Here is a 16000-nt window from a genome sequence, read left to right as displayed (position 1 = left end):
CAATATCTTGCTTGTGGAATGATTAGTGAGATTTGTGACCAATATGGTTTCCTCCCCTGCATCGGGCTGCTAGACCTCAGGAAGACAATGAATGTTCCGTTTGAGGCAATCAGTTAGTTGGAAGTGTTGTTTAGTGAATAAAGACTGAGTGGGCCCAAATCCAGCCCAGTATCCCCTTCAGTCTCATCTACCCCTAACAGCTTGAAGCTTAACTGGCTGGTCAATAGCTGATGAATTTTTGCGGCCAACATCTAAGCTAGTCTGTTTCCGTTAAGACCTCAACTTTCCCTCATGTGCGGTTGCCAAATCAGGGTCGTTACGACACGATCCTGCTTGGCCTTCTCTTCGGTTTGTTGAGAAACATTTGTGGCGGTGAGCAGTCACACGCGTGCCGCAAGCGAGCAAGCAAGCAGGCCTTTTTGTTAACTGCTCACACTTCCTGCGCGAGTGTGGGGTTCCAGAGTTGCTGACAGTGACACTTGCAGGACCGAGCCCTGCCCTACTTAACAGGCTGCAGGGAGGAGGGCAGGCCAAGTTGTCAGCAGCGCTAGGTGCTCGCTGCTTAGATAAACCTGGAGGATTAGTGGCCCAGTTAAAGTTGGGGGCAAAGAGGATTAGCCTCTTCTCTGAGGTGGCGAGAGATTCCCTGTGTCCTTCAGTGCTGCTGGCCTCAGAGAGAGAGAGATGAGTGGGAGGGGGAGGAGGAGGAGGGTGGGAAGCGAAGGGGTGAGGCCCTATTTAACGTGAGGGAGAATCACCATGTTTTAAAATGGAAAACCAAAGGTGAGGCGTGACGACGGAAGGTGAAAAGCAGGGAAGCACTTCCTGAATTGCTGCTAGCTTGTGGTTTCATTACAATGGCAAAAGCCCATAATTATGTAGCAGGTGTTGGAGTAGGGTCAACGAGACCTGAGATCCACAGGAGAGAAAATATAAGTGGACAGCTTTCTACAAACTATCACCTATTATGGTAATAACAGTTAACTCTGACAATACATTACATGCAGCTGTAATAGAAAACAGAAAATGTGCCAAAAAGCATCTGCAGGAGAGGACCCTCATCTGGGATGTGGAAGACACGGCAGAGGAATTTAGATCTCTGCAGCCATCAGCAGGCCAGACCAGGAACTACAGTTGATCATTTGAAGAGGAAGACTGATCAGGAATCGAAATCTTTGCAATGAGTAATTGAGAATTGGGTTTAAATGAGTGTGTTGGTACAAAGCAATACTCTGTAACATCACAAAAAGGGCAATTTTTTGCTATTTTAAATAATCTGGGGGTTGGGGTCTCAAGAAAATCCAAGGAACATCCATTTCACATCTGTAATGGCATCACAACCTTCTGGGACAGATAAGGAAGGTGCTTAACCTCCAAGTAGTTCTTAAAATTCAGTTTGTTAATCAAAGATACAAAAAAATGTCATCCAAAGAATCACAGAACAACAGTGTGCTTACAGTTCTACGAACATAACTAATTTTTGTTTACTCATATTGCCAAGTAAAAAAGCAGATTAAAATAAAAATATCATATGAAACCATTCCTTCTTTCCCTCTCTTTTCATTGTGCATAAATCATTGTGATATGATCGTGCACCGAACACCAAACTTGCATCCTTGTTTCTTTACATGCAAACTGTTTTGCATGTAAAATTATTCAAGTACTGATTAAAAAATCTAAAATCTTTGCACGCAGAAATAGCAAGACAGACTGTTGTGTGCTTTATAAATAAATTCAGTGTTTATTGTTCTGTGCAGCAAGGTACAAACCAAATATAATGCATAGATGTGTCTCAATGTAAACATAGTGAACAATGACCTGTGACCTTCAACGGTAAGGGTTAGGGTCTAAATGAAATGTATTGTCTCTCTGCTCCTCATCAATGTGCTGTAACACGTATAGATGTATACATTCAGTAGAGACAAATAGAAAAAGAGAGCTGCTGTATAGGGCATTGAGCCAAGAGCAACGAAAACACTGCAGCAAATAGAGGAAAGTACATAATAGCGAGGCCTGAGAGTTGATTATGCAAATACCCCAGCTGCATAGGAACAATAACTCTGGAAATTCAAAGACAAACCGTAACACGGAAGGCTATTGTCTCGTATTTGCACATTAGCTTGACAAGTACAACCTGCTCATCATGCCCATCTTGTTCGGAACAATGTCTTTGTATTCATATAATAATGGACACATCAGAAATTGGCACAGTGCATTGTTTCAGTTCAAATGAGAGCTGCCTGCTCCGCCAGTCCAAGCCTGAGACTTTCATAGATTTAAAACTATTTGACTGATACAATATAGAAAAGACAAAATATTGTATAAAACATCCTCTATACAAACCAGCATATACATATAATTACTTATGCACACATCATATGTATATATATATATATATATATATATATATATATATTTAATAAAAACACACAACCTAAAGCTGAATTCTATTGTATAAATTTATAAATATTTGCTGCAATGTTCTCTTGAAAAAATATTTATCATGTGTAAATAGTTCAAAGCTTTCATTTACACTGCTCATATATGTCTAACATGTGGGATACAGTACATTTACATTTTCATGTTTCTTTTTAAATAAAAAAATCATAGTTAACAGCTCACCGTGTCATTAATGCCAAATTTTCCTTATTCTCAAGAGAAAGAGAAATAATAATGTGACATTCATTGTGATACTTAATCGATGTTGACAGAAATGAATTACTCTATTAAGTGTTCTTTAGATCATACTTTAGTTATTTTTAGGACATTGTAAATCCAGTGTCTCTGTGCTCTCAGTCCAATACCGACTGTCTCACTGTTATCTCTACTATACTCTGTGTTAACGAAAGGCACGTGAGATTTGTGCCAATTAGAAGCACTTATTGGCCAAATTGTCCCCAGCAGAGTCGTGTCACTGACGCTGATGGCTCTCCTCTGTCTCTTTAGAAGAGGGACAGTACTAGTCCTCTGCCGGTGTCAGCGCCTGCGTGTCAGAGGCTCCATCTCCACCACTGCCTCACGACCCTTATTTAACTCCACCACTCGGGGGACTACCGTGGACCAGCGATCTGGACGGGGATAACAAAGAAGAAGGAATTTTGTTTAATCAGTGTGAATGTGTATATGTGCTGCTCCCGCTATGTTTGTCTGTGCATTTATTCATGAGGGTGCAGTGTGAAATCTCACCTCTCCTCAACACTCCGACGCCCTGCTGCTGCACGTTGACTTGGCCTGGGTCCTCGCTGATTATTGCCAGGTTTTGATTCCAGTGACACCAGCGAACCTCGTCCACCCTGATACATGAGGACAGTGCTGGCTTTGACAGTTTTCTCTGGAGTGGCATTGGCGCTGCAGAGTGACAGCGAATATGAATCATGCAAAATACCTGAAGCACCAGCGTCGGTCAGGTGTGCCGTCCCAGTTCTTCCCCACAGTCACCATCTCCCCGGATCGAAAAGACCTGCGCAGGCAGACTGGGAATGAGCGCTCGATGTCCAAGATGGTCGTTGCCCACTGTGAATATACATTATTTAAACATGTATTTATTCCATCAAACTACAGAAACATGTCATGAATAAACCATCAAAATGAATCCTTTTGAACAAAATTTATGGCATGTGTGATTTTGCTGATCCTCTGCTCGTGCCTTAGTTTGACATTTGTGGTTTTGAGGGAAATATCTCAACATCTCTTTCTCAGATTAGCATGAAATTTGGTACAAACATTCACAGCAGCCACAGTTTGAATTAGAATAGTGGATGCCTCCCCCTCCAGGCCCAACAGTCACATTTTATTAAAATAAGCTGCACGAAATTCCAAGCACTCATAAGTATAATTTCCCTAAATGTGTCTGACTTTATTTCCAGATCAGCATCAAACTTTAATGGGTTCTTCCCCGACAAATACCAAATCCTTTCACCAAACTTTGTGGCAATTCATTCAGTTGTTTTTGTGTAATCTTTGTTACAAACCAACAGACAACCCGAGAAAACCTCAGATCAAAATCTCATACACAAAATCAAAACTTGTGTTAATGAAGCCAAATCTATCTGATCAAGACTAAATGGTAACGACATTGAGTACAGACTCCTTCGTCACCGCCCTCCAGCCACAAGCAGCTCACCTGAAGCTTCCAGATGTTCTTGCTTTCCTTGGACACCTGCCCCACCGTCTCCCCCATCAGAGCGATCAACATGTTGAGCAGCAGCACAAACGTCAGGATGATGTAAGTTACCAGCAGGATGAGGAAGACGGCGGGATACTGTGCACTGCTGATCATGTCCAGTTCTCCCATCCCAATGGTCAACTTGAAAAGGTCCAGTAGGAAGTTGCTGAACGTGTCGGGGTCCCTGCACTTTGGGTAGGTGGGGCAGTCCCCGTCACACTCAGATCCTGGTGGAGGACACATGGTCAGCAGGGTCACCAGGGCTGTGGGGTAAGAACAGAGGAGGTTGGGCTATAGATCTGTGCGAGCACTAAAAGGAAGAGACAAGACATAGTTCAACATTCTGAGAAATACACTTAGTCGACAAAACCCTTGTTCTTGTCCTTTAAATGTAAAAAAAAACAGGAGTGAAGAATACAAGCTGGCTGGAATAATCAGCCTCATGACTTTGACGGTTTTGTGGAACAAACATAAATTACAAGTTGAGTAGGCCTATCAGCTTCAGGTACTACAGTAGTAAATGGTTTTGAATTTAGGCTGGGACTGTTAGCTCAAACCTCAACACTGGAAACAGGACAGGTCAACATTGTGTTAGCTTTAAGAGTTACACGTAAAGCTTAGCTTAGCAAAGTGGAACTTATTATGTTACCATTTACAAATGATTATAACAGTAGAGGAGTTAGTTGTATTATATTTTAACCTTGGACTTTGATGCTTTGCTTGTAAGTCGTATGAAATTGTCTCTGAACATCATTTCAAATGCATGTTGACGTCCCTTAGGGGATCTGTATGTATCAGCAAATTGCTGTCTCTCTGTAGTAGTTCATGCTGACATACTGGTAAAATCGGACGAACATAAGCCTACCTGATGCATATCCAATCATGAAGAGCACATACACCAACAGAAACCTGAAAAGGTCTTTGAAAAGAATCTGAGAACGAAAAGAAGGAAGTTAAAAGGCACAGAATGTGATTTTTACAGTGAATTAATCATCTGTCCCATATCTCACCTTCTGTATCATAATACTGTAGGTGCCAGTGAGCTTCAGGCCTCTGGTGAAGTAAAGGGTGTTCATCCAGCCCAGGACGAGTGCAAACACCATCACAGACACATAGGCCTTAATGCCCGACAGGTAGAGAGCAGCTGTGACTACAATCAGCACAGAGTAGATGAAACTAGAGAGGAAAGAGGACAACTTTGTCAAATAATTGAACTTTTCAGTTATAATTAAAGGCACAAAGGCCTGACTGCTGGTGTTTCGCACTGCAAGAGAATGTAGACTTCACAGCCATGTCGCTAATGATCTAAAGCAACACAGTTCAGAGGCACTCGACATTATCTGCTCTTTGTTTGGATCATGGGTTTAATTAAAGATGCAAACTATAAAACATGCCAGGGAGGAGGTGGAGATATTAATTAGATGACTCCATTAAGGAGGATGCAAAATTTGCCTTGGGTAAAAAGTCAGCAAGAGCTGCAGCCCAGATGAGGAAGAGGAGGGAGGAGGCACAGAGGACGGGGACTTACTACAGCAGCTGAAAGGACCCATCAATTAATAAAGACTTCACCCCAGGACACTTCTTCAGGAAGACGTCTTTAATCTGCAAAAAGCAGGAGAAACATTTCCAGCATGACAACAACACTATTGTGACAGTGCTGAGCTGGATCCGGGGAACAATGGCGAAACAAGTAACGACCAATCTGTGAATGTGTGTCAGAGCCTCGTTGACTCACGTTGGTGAGGAAGAAGAAGATTCCTGATGCCAAGGTGACGACCTCCCCCGCCATCCGCACGTAGTCAGAGGAGGTGTTGTACGGGTACGGAGGCTGGAAGGAAGGAAGGAAGGAAGGAAGGAAGGAAGGAAGGAAGGAAGGAAGGAAGGACTTTAGATTTAATTCAATCTGAATGTCCTAACACTAAAACATATTCAATACAGTATGCAGAGAAACAGCCTAATGAGAAATATCCGTCTTTAAGAATAAACGTGTTTATGAATAGTTTGGACTTTTTAGGAAATTGACTCGCTGACAGTCATCAGTCGGTTTGTTAGTTGCTGAGTTACATATGATTGCAATCAATATTTATCTATTAGATATAAAGATGCTAGCCAGATAGCCTTTGATTAGCTAGTTTAGTAATAGCACATAAACCTCCATCTGTTTCTAAATGGCGAACAGATTAAACAACTAAATCATTTTAAACATTTAATGGTGCTACTAGGAGGATTTTGGACAGAGCCAGGCTTCCCAGGTTTCAATATGGTATCAATCTTCTCGGCAAACTCTTGGCAAGAAAGCAGGTAAGTGTATTTCCCCAAATGTTTAATATTCCTTCAATACAGAAATGGTAATTTGACGGTACATGATGGATTACCATTATAACGGTATTAAATGAGCTACAGGCTAGTATGGCAGAAACCTAGAACATATATCAAGCCATGCCGTGAGAACAATCCACACATTTCCAGTTGGTTCACACCCACCTCTTCCTGTGTTGGGTGGTAATACGCCACGAGTGTGAAGATGATCATGGTGATGAGGTAGGAAACCACACTGATGTAAAAGGTGACTGCACCAAACTTCTGCCATTTGGCCCGGAGCAGCTCGTTGATGGGCTCCACTGCCAACATCTCATGACGGTTCTGACAAAGAGACCAGAAACATGAAGCTGTGTAGTGTAATACAATCTAATGCTGATCCGTTAACACAATCACATTTTTTTATTGCACACAGGTATTTGCGCTCAGACGTTTTAGAAATGTTTATGTTTTATCTTGATGTTTCTTTAATATTCACCCTGTATCAACCATGTGGCTCTTAATACTGCTGCACTTCTTTTATCAACATGGCGCCTCTTGCAGTCTAAAACACCAGCAGATCAGTATAGGCAACTAAATAAAAATGTAGCCTCACATAACTATGCCACTAGACGAGCAATAGAAGGTAGGTTTTCACTCCCCAGAACTAATACCAATTTTCTTAAACGCACTGTGGGATACAGAGCCATGAAGTCATGGAACCTACTACCAACAGAAATTATAAACGTGACACGTAAATGTATGTTCAAAAAGCAAATAATGAAACACTAAGTTACAGCATACTTGTGACACTAGATGGTGATGTACTGTACATAAATGTGTAGTATTCTCTTACATGGTTTGCAGTTTTTGCTTCTATGGAATTGGATATACCAGTGTTTTATATCATGACAAAGGTATTTTAACTTTTGATATTTGTAATGTAACGTATGTTTTAAATGTTTGATATTGGTATGGTAATGTATGTTTTAAATATTTGATATCTGTGTGTATGTTTTAAATGTGGACCCCACTAAAAGGAGCTCTGTCTTAGGCAAGAGCTAATGGGGATCCTTCTAAATAAACTAACAAATAAATTGATCTTGAGAGAAACAGCTTTTCATTCCGGCTTTTGGAATAACAAGGCAATCTTGAATAAAACTGTCAGTTGTCACCTCGTTGCGACTGTTGTAGACGAGGATTTCCAGCACAGATGGCTCCTCTCCACATGTATCCAGCGATGAGAGATCGTAGAGGGACGAGTACACCGGACCGTACGCCCAGTCCTTGAACTTTCGAGACAGGTGACGAACTTCTTCATCTTTGATCTCCCGTCGGATAATGTGCTGAAAAACCTGGAGGATTATGGAGATAATGATGTGGAAATGTGAAAACCTTTTATTATCGTGATGCCGCTTGACCTTTGATTCATTATAGTCCCTAGCTCACCCCTATCTTGCCCAGTTTGGCCGCCATCATGAGAGGTGACATGCCATCGCTGTTGAGCACCGTCTCCAGGCTGCATTCTGGGTAGAGCTTGGCGCTCTTGATCAGCAGCAGGTCGTACATCTTGGTGATGAAACGGGTGTTGTCCTTGGTGTTGTCTCCGATGTGCACCAGGGCGTGCAGCACCGTGTTGCCGCGGGAGTCCTGGCGCCGCAGGTCAGCTTTCTTGTGTGGGTTCTCAGTCAGGTAGTGCACTATGTCAGGCTGGTTAGTGCACGCAGCCAGCGAAAGAGGCAGCTCACCTGGGCAAACACACACACAGAGAAAGAAGAGGGAGCAGTCACTTCATGGTAAACTCACAGGAGATCAAGAGCATGGCACCTCACATTCAAAATAAGCATATCAACAGGAGGGTTCATTAAGAACTGTGGCTGGCATCTGTGTCTTTCTGCAAAGCATGCTAAACATGGATCAAAGATGGGACTTAAATCCCCGCCATGAAAACAGCCCAATTAGCAGTTGTTGGAGGGAGGGGCCAGAGGGCCAAGAGCAGCTGCGGAAAATGAGCCGTTGCCATGGGTGACAGATTACTTTGTCACCTCCCATAGAAACGCTCCTCTTCGTGGATTTGCACGGGTGCATGCAGAGTGTTAGCGTGAGTCTAAATCCCATTAGCCATCAGCCCTGCCAGGTTCCTGTTCACCTCGCTGCAAAGCTCCGCGGCAAATTACTCACACTGTGCCCGGACACGCTGGGATTTGGGGAATGACAACCGTGCTGAGTGCAAATAGAAATCACCTCCTCTGCGACGAGCGGGGAATACGACGTGGAGTGTCAACAAATAAACAATTCTGGAAATTGGGTTGTGTAAAAAAGAAGAAAAAAAAAGCAACACTAGTCCAAAACAGCTACCTTTCTGTTAATGTCCGTGAAGAGTGAGGTGAAAATCAATTATAGATGCTGTAATTATCATCAAAAATAAATAACAACATATTTCTCTCTGTGCACGGTTGAGGAGGCAGGGCCAGAGCAGGAGCCAGCAGAGGGCAGTGTTGAGTGTAATTCACTGGCTCTGATTTATTTATTCTCCTCCTGGTCTTAAAGGTCAGTGAAGCCCGTCCCACCAGCAGAGGATGTTTACTTTTCCTCACTGCAGAACACAGACACCTTTCACTGGATGCACCTCTTGAACATATGACATAATGCTTTTCTTTTCATGTGTTTATGGCGCTTTGCTGCCTGTGGTTTTAACGTGCCATGCTTCAGAAAAACATTTTGCTGCAAGGTTAAAAGAGGAAGGGTGGGGTCTCATGTCACCTCATGTCTGCACATGTCTGAGATTTGCTATTGCCAGAAAAATGTACCACTGGCTTAACAGCTTTATCTTGGCAGCTGCTTTAATACACATCGCAAACTCCAAAGTGTAAAAGACAGAATAGGTGCTTGTGGGGGAAACATCAGACGCACCACATCGTTAGAACAGTATGAGGCAGAAAATACAGTTTTGCTCATCTCTACCTATGACTGTTTCGTAGTGTAAGTAGAAATACAGATTTATGAATTTAAAATGAGCTGACAAAGGTAATTACCAAAGTAGAAGTAGCCCCCTTCATCTTTCGGCTGAAAGAAGCGACCTCTGGCCTGGGCATGAACGTCGGCCCCATTCTCCACCAGCAGCTCCACATACTGTTTACAGCGTCGCTCTATGGCAATGTGGAGCGCTGTTTGTCCTGACAACACAACAAAACAACACAAACATTAGCTCAAGCCGTGTTTGCTCTTTTTATATGTGAAGTAATTACTCAACTGAAGTGTGTGGCGTTTAATACTGGTGACGGGCAAATAGGAAAGTTACACAAAGACAAACAGTGTTGAAACTTTCTTTTTGCCTGAAGCATTTTTCCTTTTGTGAATCCGATGCCCAATTATGAACATGAGGGAAAAGGTCAAACAAAAAGCTGTGAAGTGGTCAAATTTATGAACAGGTTTTTTTTCTTTTCGGATCAACACCAATAGAAACTGAGCTCTTAAACATTTTTATGTTGTCACATAAAAATCATTTACTGCATGTAAAAGAAAAACAAATGTTTTTGATCAAACTACCAATAATTAAAAAGTACAGAAGATTAGGTTAAACATGCAAATGAAAATTAACATCTGAATTTGTATTACAAGCTGTTGGATGTTGAAAAGGCTCCTGTCACTGTGTTCTCATAACTAATAATGTGAAAGGTGAAATCCAAACAAAGCCTGAGCTGCACAGTCGCTACAAAATGTTGCTCTTCCCACTAATTGGGCCTCACCTACAGGAGCAGCCTGTCAAACCCAGAGCAAACCAACAACAACCTCTGTCAGCTTCAACTCCGAGGCAGACGAGGAGACTGTAGTCTTACAAAGTGTACAAAATAAAACCTGCTTTCAGACATAGACTGTCTGGAAAAGGCAGATGTCTGAGTGTCTCAGTCGCTCTGGACATTTTCTGGATCTTTTCCTGCCAGACCCCCTGGTGAAATGTCCAGTACAAATGTCTGAGTGAGCCCGTGTTAGAATACAGCAGGAAAATGTCCGGAGAATTCGAGGTGAGGCTGTGGGTTTCTGACACACAACAGGCGCAAAACTGAAAAGACAAAAATAATATAAATATCTCAGGATAAAAAAATAAGAGGAGTAATAAAACGTAGAAGACGCTGACAAAGTATCTCATCTTTCCAAGTTGACGTTCCTATTTTGACGCTAAGGTCCTGTGATTCCTGCCATGAATTCTCACGTCATTCTTCTGTTGTTGTGAACATTACTGGTTTGTTTCCGTACCTCTGTAGTAAAGATCCCTGAAGGGTGAGTTGATGAACTCCCTGAGGTTTCCAGTCTTCTCTGCGATGTCGACCAGCAGTGGGATGGTGTCGTTCTGACCCGCATAAAGGTTCAACAGAGCTTTAGGCAGACAGGTCTTACCTGTTGATGGCTCTGGTAGAAACATATGATAAAAGACAAAGAATATTTTTGGATTTAAACAGTGTTGTTCACAGAGGTTGGTCCCATGTCAGTGTCAGACAGGGTCTCCTAATCATTTCCCCACAGTCTAATCAGATGAGGTCAGAAGCTCCATTCGAAGCTATTTATATGATCATTTAACATATATTTTGTCATTTCTACCTTCCATCCATTTATTTCAGCTGTATTTCAATTGTCTATCCACTACTTTTGGCTAATTATCAAGCATGAATCTATTTAATTCAACTATCTATTATAACTATTTTATAATTCGTTTGTGGTATCTCAATTATCCAGTGGTTTCAGCAAAGAGTATTTAATTGTGTATTCTTTCAACTTTCAGCAAAAATATTTCTCTTAATCCATTATTTTGTTGATCATTAACATCTGGCCTGCTAATGTTGATTAGTTTTCATACACTCTTAATAACAACCTGTGGTGTTCACATGACACATTGACTCAGTATACGGATTTGTTTATTTTTTTCAAAATTTCCTTTTTTTAATTAACTGAGGTCCTCCTCTTACGCCTGGTAACTGAAACATAGCTTGTTATGATGTCCAGCCATGTAATGTGACTGAACTGGGAATGAAGATACACAATTAAAGGAGATTCTGTGGAGTTGTCACATGGAGTTTCTCATGAGAACAAACTGTTAAAGTCAGGGGTCAAAGCAGCCATTCACTTCTTTTAGCCATTTTTGTCTCCAAGACTCCAGGCCCCGGTTAACTCTGTGAGAGACGGCAGTTTGCTGTTAGTTTTCTCTGCTCCTTGTTATGAGCCTGAAAACCTCCTGAGACAGAAGCTTTGTTTGAACCAGCCTTCAGTGGGACAAAGACTCACTCCACCTTTTCCTTCTCATATCCTCTGAGCAAAAAATAATCAAGAGGGAGAAGTCTTTTTACACAGAAGTAGATCAAGTGAGATTCTGCTTTGGAACAAAGTCGAGATATTCAACAGAAACGGAGTAAAAGAGGAAGAAAACTAAACTTCTGTACTTTAAGTTTTATTCCCGATCACCTATTGGTTTGACTCAGTAGACAGATATCTGCATATTTTAGTCTTACCTCTGAAATCCTCATCAGTTAACCTCTTGCCATTGCTTTGCAGGTACTCTAACAGGCCGTCGAGGGCCCCGGGCTCTCCACGTGAGACACCGTCAAACAGGAGAGAGCGGTTGAATGTTTTCAGGACCTTTGGTGGATCTGTTTGACCATCATCACAGGACGTCTCAGTTTTACTGAGGACACACAAAAACATGACATGATGGTACTGTGGGATACAAAAAGATTCAATCTGGGATTGTCCTAAAATCGATAACTTCTTTTTTAGTGGATAAACCGTCTTTTACTCGATCAGCCTCACCCTCCAGAGCTTCAATAACTAGACCTCTGTGTGTATGGGACAGGTAGGCAAAAAGAGGCAGCAGCCTAAATATTACCTCAACGGCTGCAGAGCAACTAACAAAATCCTCTCTGTTAGATCAGTGAATAGGCTGAATGAAGGACTGCAGTGTGTGTGTGTTTGTGTGTGTGTGTGTGTGTGTGTGTGTGTGTGTGTGTGTATGTGTGCATACTTCCTTAGTGGCACACCTCTGTCTACAGAGCGGCAGTTGTGAGAGGTTTTTTGTTTTAATGACAACATTTTTCCAAACCAGCCCTTTTGCGGTAAAACAAGAAGAAGTAAAAGCTAAAACCAAGAGGTTTAAAGAAATGCCCAACTTTTAAATCCAGGAAATACATGAATTCAACTTTCGAGACAGGGAGATTCCTTCTCACCCTCTTGGAAGCTTCTTCCTGCGTTTCTTTTGGTTGCTCATCTGGCTGTAGGTGCCGTAGTCAAAGAGCGAGTCCATGGGGGCTTTCTTGGGTCCCTGAACCACATTAGACTCGTATATGGTGGACTCCAGCAGGTCCATGGGGTTGGAGATTCCCTTCTTGAAAGCACCCTGGAACTTCATCCGCAGGTTCGGTCTGCTGTCCACAGGCTGGCCGGGCTGGACCAGCTCCAGAGCTCCAGCAGCTGAATCCTGGCTCGTGTCCTGAGTTGATGGGGGGGCATCTTCGCTCTCGAACAAGTGCGAGAGGTCAGAAAGGGGAAACGCAGCGTCGGCCTCAGGCTGGGCGGCCTCGCCATCGCCTGCGTCCACAGAGACAACAGCTCTGGCAGGAGCAGAGGTGAGGCTGTCAGCCTTGGACAAGGCAAGGTGGCACCTTCTGAAGAGAGCAGAGCGACCCTGAAATAAAAAGCAAGAGACAGTGTCTGAGTGAGCTGCACAGCCTCAGCTGGTCGGGCGAGATGGTTCAAATGCAACAAAAAGCTTTTAATTTAAGTTCAATCAGAGATCTATGATAGTGATTCCATTGGAACATATTTCATAACTTAGAAACTGTCAGGTTAAAACAGTTGACTTATCATCTTCTGTCATCGCCAACATCTAGGCATTTACTTCTGTTTAGAATAGCTGCATCCCAATAGCTGTTATTTGTATTTCATGTTTCAAATATTTGTATTCAAAGGAAGGTAATTAAATGTTGGGATCTGAGAAGGTGTCAGGTTTGTTGTAAACAAGGCTGCCCAACTCTGCTCATGAAGGAAATCCTACAGAGTAATAGTGACAGGAGCTAATTGGACAAAATATTTTGACAATTTTAACTTTCAATACTAGAAGTACCAAAGGGATCCTGGGAGTTTAAAACAGATTTTAAGTATACAGTTGACAGTTAACCCCCTTTGTACCTCATTCATGCCTTTCACAGTGATGTGCCAAATTCCTCTTCAGGGGAAACTGGAAATGATGCTGAAGCATGTGGGCACCCTGAAGAAACAGAGTAAGCATCATAAGAATTACTGACACAGAAGTACAGACCAAAAGCAATCAGTGTTGTAAGGGGCACAATAGGAGCTCTGAAGTTTGAGGAAACACAGCAAAGAACTGATGCTAAACCCAGAATGAGTCTGTTTCCTCTCCCTTGTCAGAAGAACCTCCTAACATGTCCCAGCCTCTCAGCACCCATCAACACAAGCCGTAAGGCCACAGCAGGCTATCATGTAAGTTCAACACCACTTCCTCACGTCCCTCCACAGCTTCCTTTAGAATGGAGCTCTTTCCTGAGTTTGTCCATTACATTGACAACTTATCTAGGCCAGAGCGAGCTGTAAAGGAGCAAAACAAACAAAGGGAGCGGGGGTCCTGCTGAGGGAGGGGGTGACTCACAGCCTGTCTGACACAAGGGGATTTTCATACCTTTACACTTCAGCAGGCATCCTATAGTAAAAAAGACAGAAGCACAAAGAGGAGTCTGCCCTCGCTAAACTATTATAACAGACCTAGAACAAAGGATTAAGTTGGTTAGTGGTGAGAGAGGACCTGCTGTGTATTAAACCTGTCAGAGTGACGGACTGGAATCAGGAATTTTTACTCAGGAAGTATTTATATATATATATATATATATATATATATACACCTCAAGACAGTTGCTAAAGTCGAGAACAAACAAAAGTTAAAAGTCATGTAATGAAGCTTTTTTAACAGTTTTAAAAGAGGATGCTGTGGTGGTACTATCTGATCAACATATGAATATTAATTCATTCGTTTTTACTATAAAGAGAAAAAAAATAATTATAAATATAAATACCTTTTTGACAGAGAGCCTGCTATTTAAGTTCTGACAAACCTAAAAAAGTCTTCCTGAAGTTGGGTACTTAAAGAAAAAAAGTTAACAAAGTTTAGGCTTCTCTCTAACTAATACAGATGAGACAGAATGAAAACTTTGTGAGCAGAAGAATAAAGAACCATGAGAATCAGAGGTGTTTCTTACCTCGTTGTGATCAGTTGACTCTATTCTCTCTTTTCTCTCAGATTATCAGGGTCGCAGTTTGCTCCATAGTTTGAAAACGCCTCGGGCTGAGTTCCTCTCTCTTCTCTACAGGATCAATGTGTCTCCAGCCTGGAAAGTCTTCACTGAGCTACAGCAGGTTCCCTCTGCTCCATGTGTCCGGGGAGCTCCACCAGAACAACGGATGCTTTCACACAGTTTGGGTGGACGGGTGGGACCGGACAAGCTTGGCAGAAAACTCCTGCCTCCAACCGGAAAGACAAACACAGTTCCTCGGGTGGCCGCTGGGGGCTCTGCTGATTCAACAGAGATTCATTAATTCTTTCATTCGTTCGTCCCTGAGTGCTCTCCTGTGTGTAATTTAATGGTACTTCTGTTTTACACGTTAATTCTACTGAGCTTTGATGTCATCTCGAATGAATTTTGATCATCCTGTTTCCTAGTTTATACTTTTATTTTGTACATTTTGGATAATACAGTTTCTTGAGAAAGAAATGCAACATCCATGTATATTTTGCTTGTTCCAGGAAGCACAGACAGGTTTGTGGCTACAGATCGTATATATCCATGTGGTCTAAACAGGATTCATTTCAATTTAATTAATAACTCTATCGATCTCACTGGAGCAAGGTGTGGTGAGTCCAACAACACGGGGTGATGCACACAAAAAAAAGTATTACATTTATTTGGTGTAAACACTTCATAACAAGTAAAAGCTTGGTATTTTTTTTTTTTCTTAAATCAGGCACAGATACGTAATAGACAAGTAATATCTGCAAGATGTACTTAAGGTTCAAACTGAAGAACTCATTAAACAGCCGGATTGCCTCTGTAAAGACATTGTGTTAGTATTACATTGGGTTAATATTACTGATGCATTTACATATGTTACATAAGAAATGTCACCCTTTGGTCAAGGTGACGATAATCTAAACTAAATTAGATGCTGTTAGTAAATTACTTCATAAGGATTCATCATATTTAATCCATATGATTTCAAATATTAAGGAACAATTCATGGTAGCATTTGAAGCGAAGTAAAATATTGTTTTTCTTTCAGTGGAGTACAAATATAAAGTGGCAACAAATGACTATAAATGAGTAAAAATACCTCAACATTGTACAGAGCTGGTGTAAATGTATTTATTTACTCCCCATTACAGCAAAACCTAAAGAAAGAAATTTTACAAGAAAACCAAATAAAAACCACATGACTTGTTGCACATATCTTTATTGCATATTGCACTTGAGTTGAAAATAC

General features: G+C 41.8%; 1 protein-coding gene across 1 annotated transcript; it reads right to left on the bottom strand.

The window, feature by feature from the left end:
- Positions 1 to 1364: 1364 nt before the first annotated feature.
- Positions 1365 to 14943, bottom strand: trpv4 (transient receptor potential cation channel, subfamily V, member 4). Its single transcript, XM_062384839.1, has 17 exons — positions 14722 to 14943; positions 13640 to 13718; positions 12679 to 13136; positions 11968 to 12140; positions 10721 to 10873; positions 9499 to 9639; positions 7913 to 8211; positions 7639 to 7818; positions 6650 to 6808; positions 5901 to 5993; positions 5694 to 5767; positions 5176 to 5341; positions 5031 to 5097; positions 4124 to 4428; positions 3386 to 3513; positions 3187 to 3293; positions 1365 to 3068 (listed from the first exon to the last, which is right to left on the bottom strand). The coding sequence occupies exons 2-17, from the start codon at positions 13646 to 13648 to the stop codon at positions 2977 to 2979; spliced, it is 2604 nt and encodes an 867-aa protein (XP_062240823.1). The 5' UTR covers positions 13649 to 13718; positions 14722 to 14943; the 3' UTR covers positions 1365 to 2976.
- Between the last annotated feature and the right edge of the window lie 1057 nt (positions 14944 to 16000).

The sequence above is a fragment of the Platichthys flesus genome, chromosome 3 (genome assembly GCF_949316205.1).
Source record: "Platichthys flesus chromosome 3, fPlaFle2.1, whole genome shotgun sequence".
Taxonomy (NCBI): Eukaryota; Metazoa; Chordata; class Actinopteri; order Pleuronectiformes; family Pleuronectidae; genus Platichthys; species Platichthys flesus.
This window is presented reverse-complemented; position numbering and strand designations above follow the sequence as displayed.

Coding starts and splice junctions, on each gene's coding strand:
- trpv4 (XM_062384839.1), bottom strand. Junction 5,994..6,649: donor ACCACCCAACACAGGAAGAG/GTGGGTGTGAAC, acceptor CCTTCCTTCCAG/CCTCCGTACCCGTACAACAC. Junction 5,098..5,175: donor ACAGTATTATGATACAGAAG/GTGAGATATGGG, acceptor TTTCGTTCTCAG/ATTCTTTTCAAAGACCTTTT.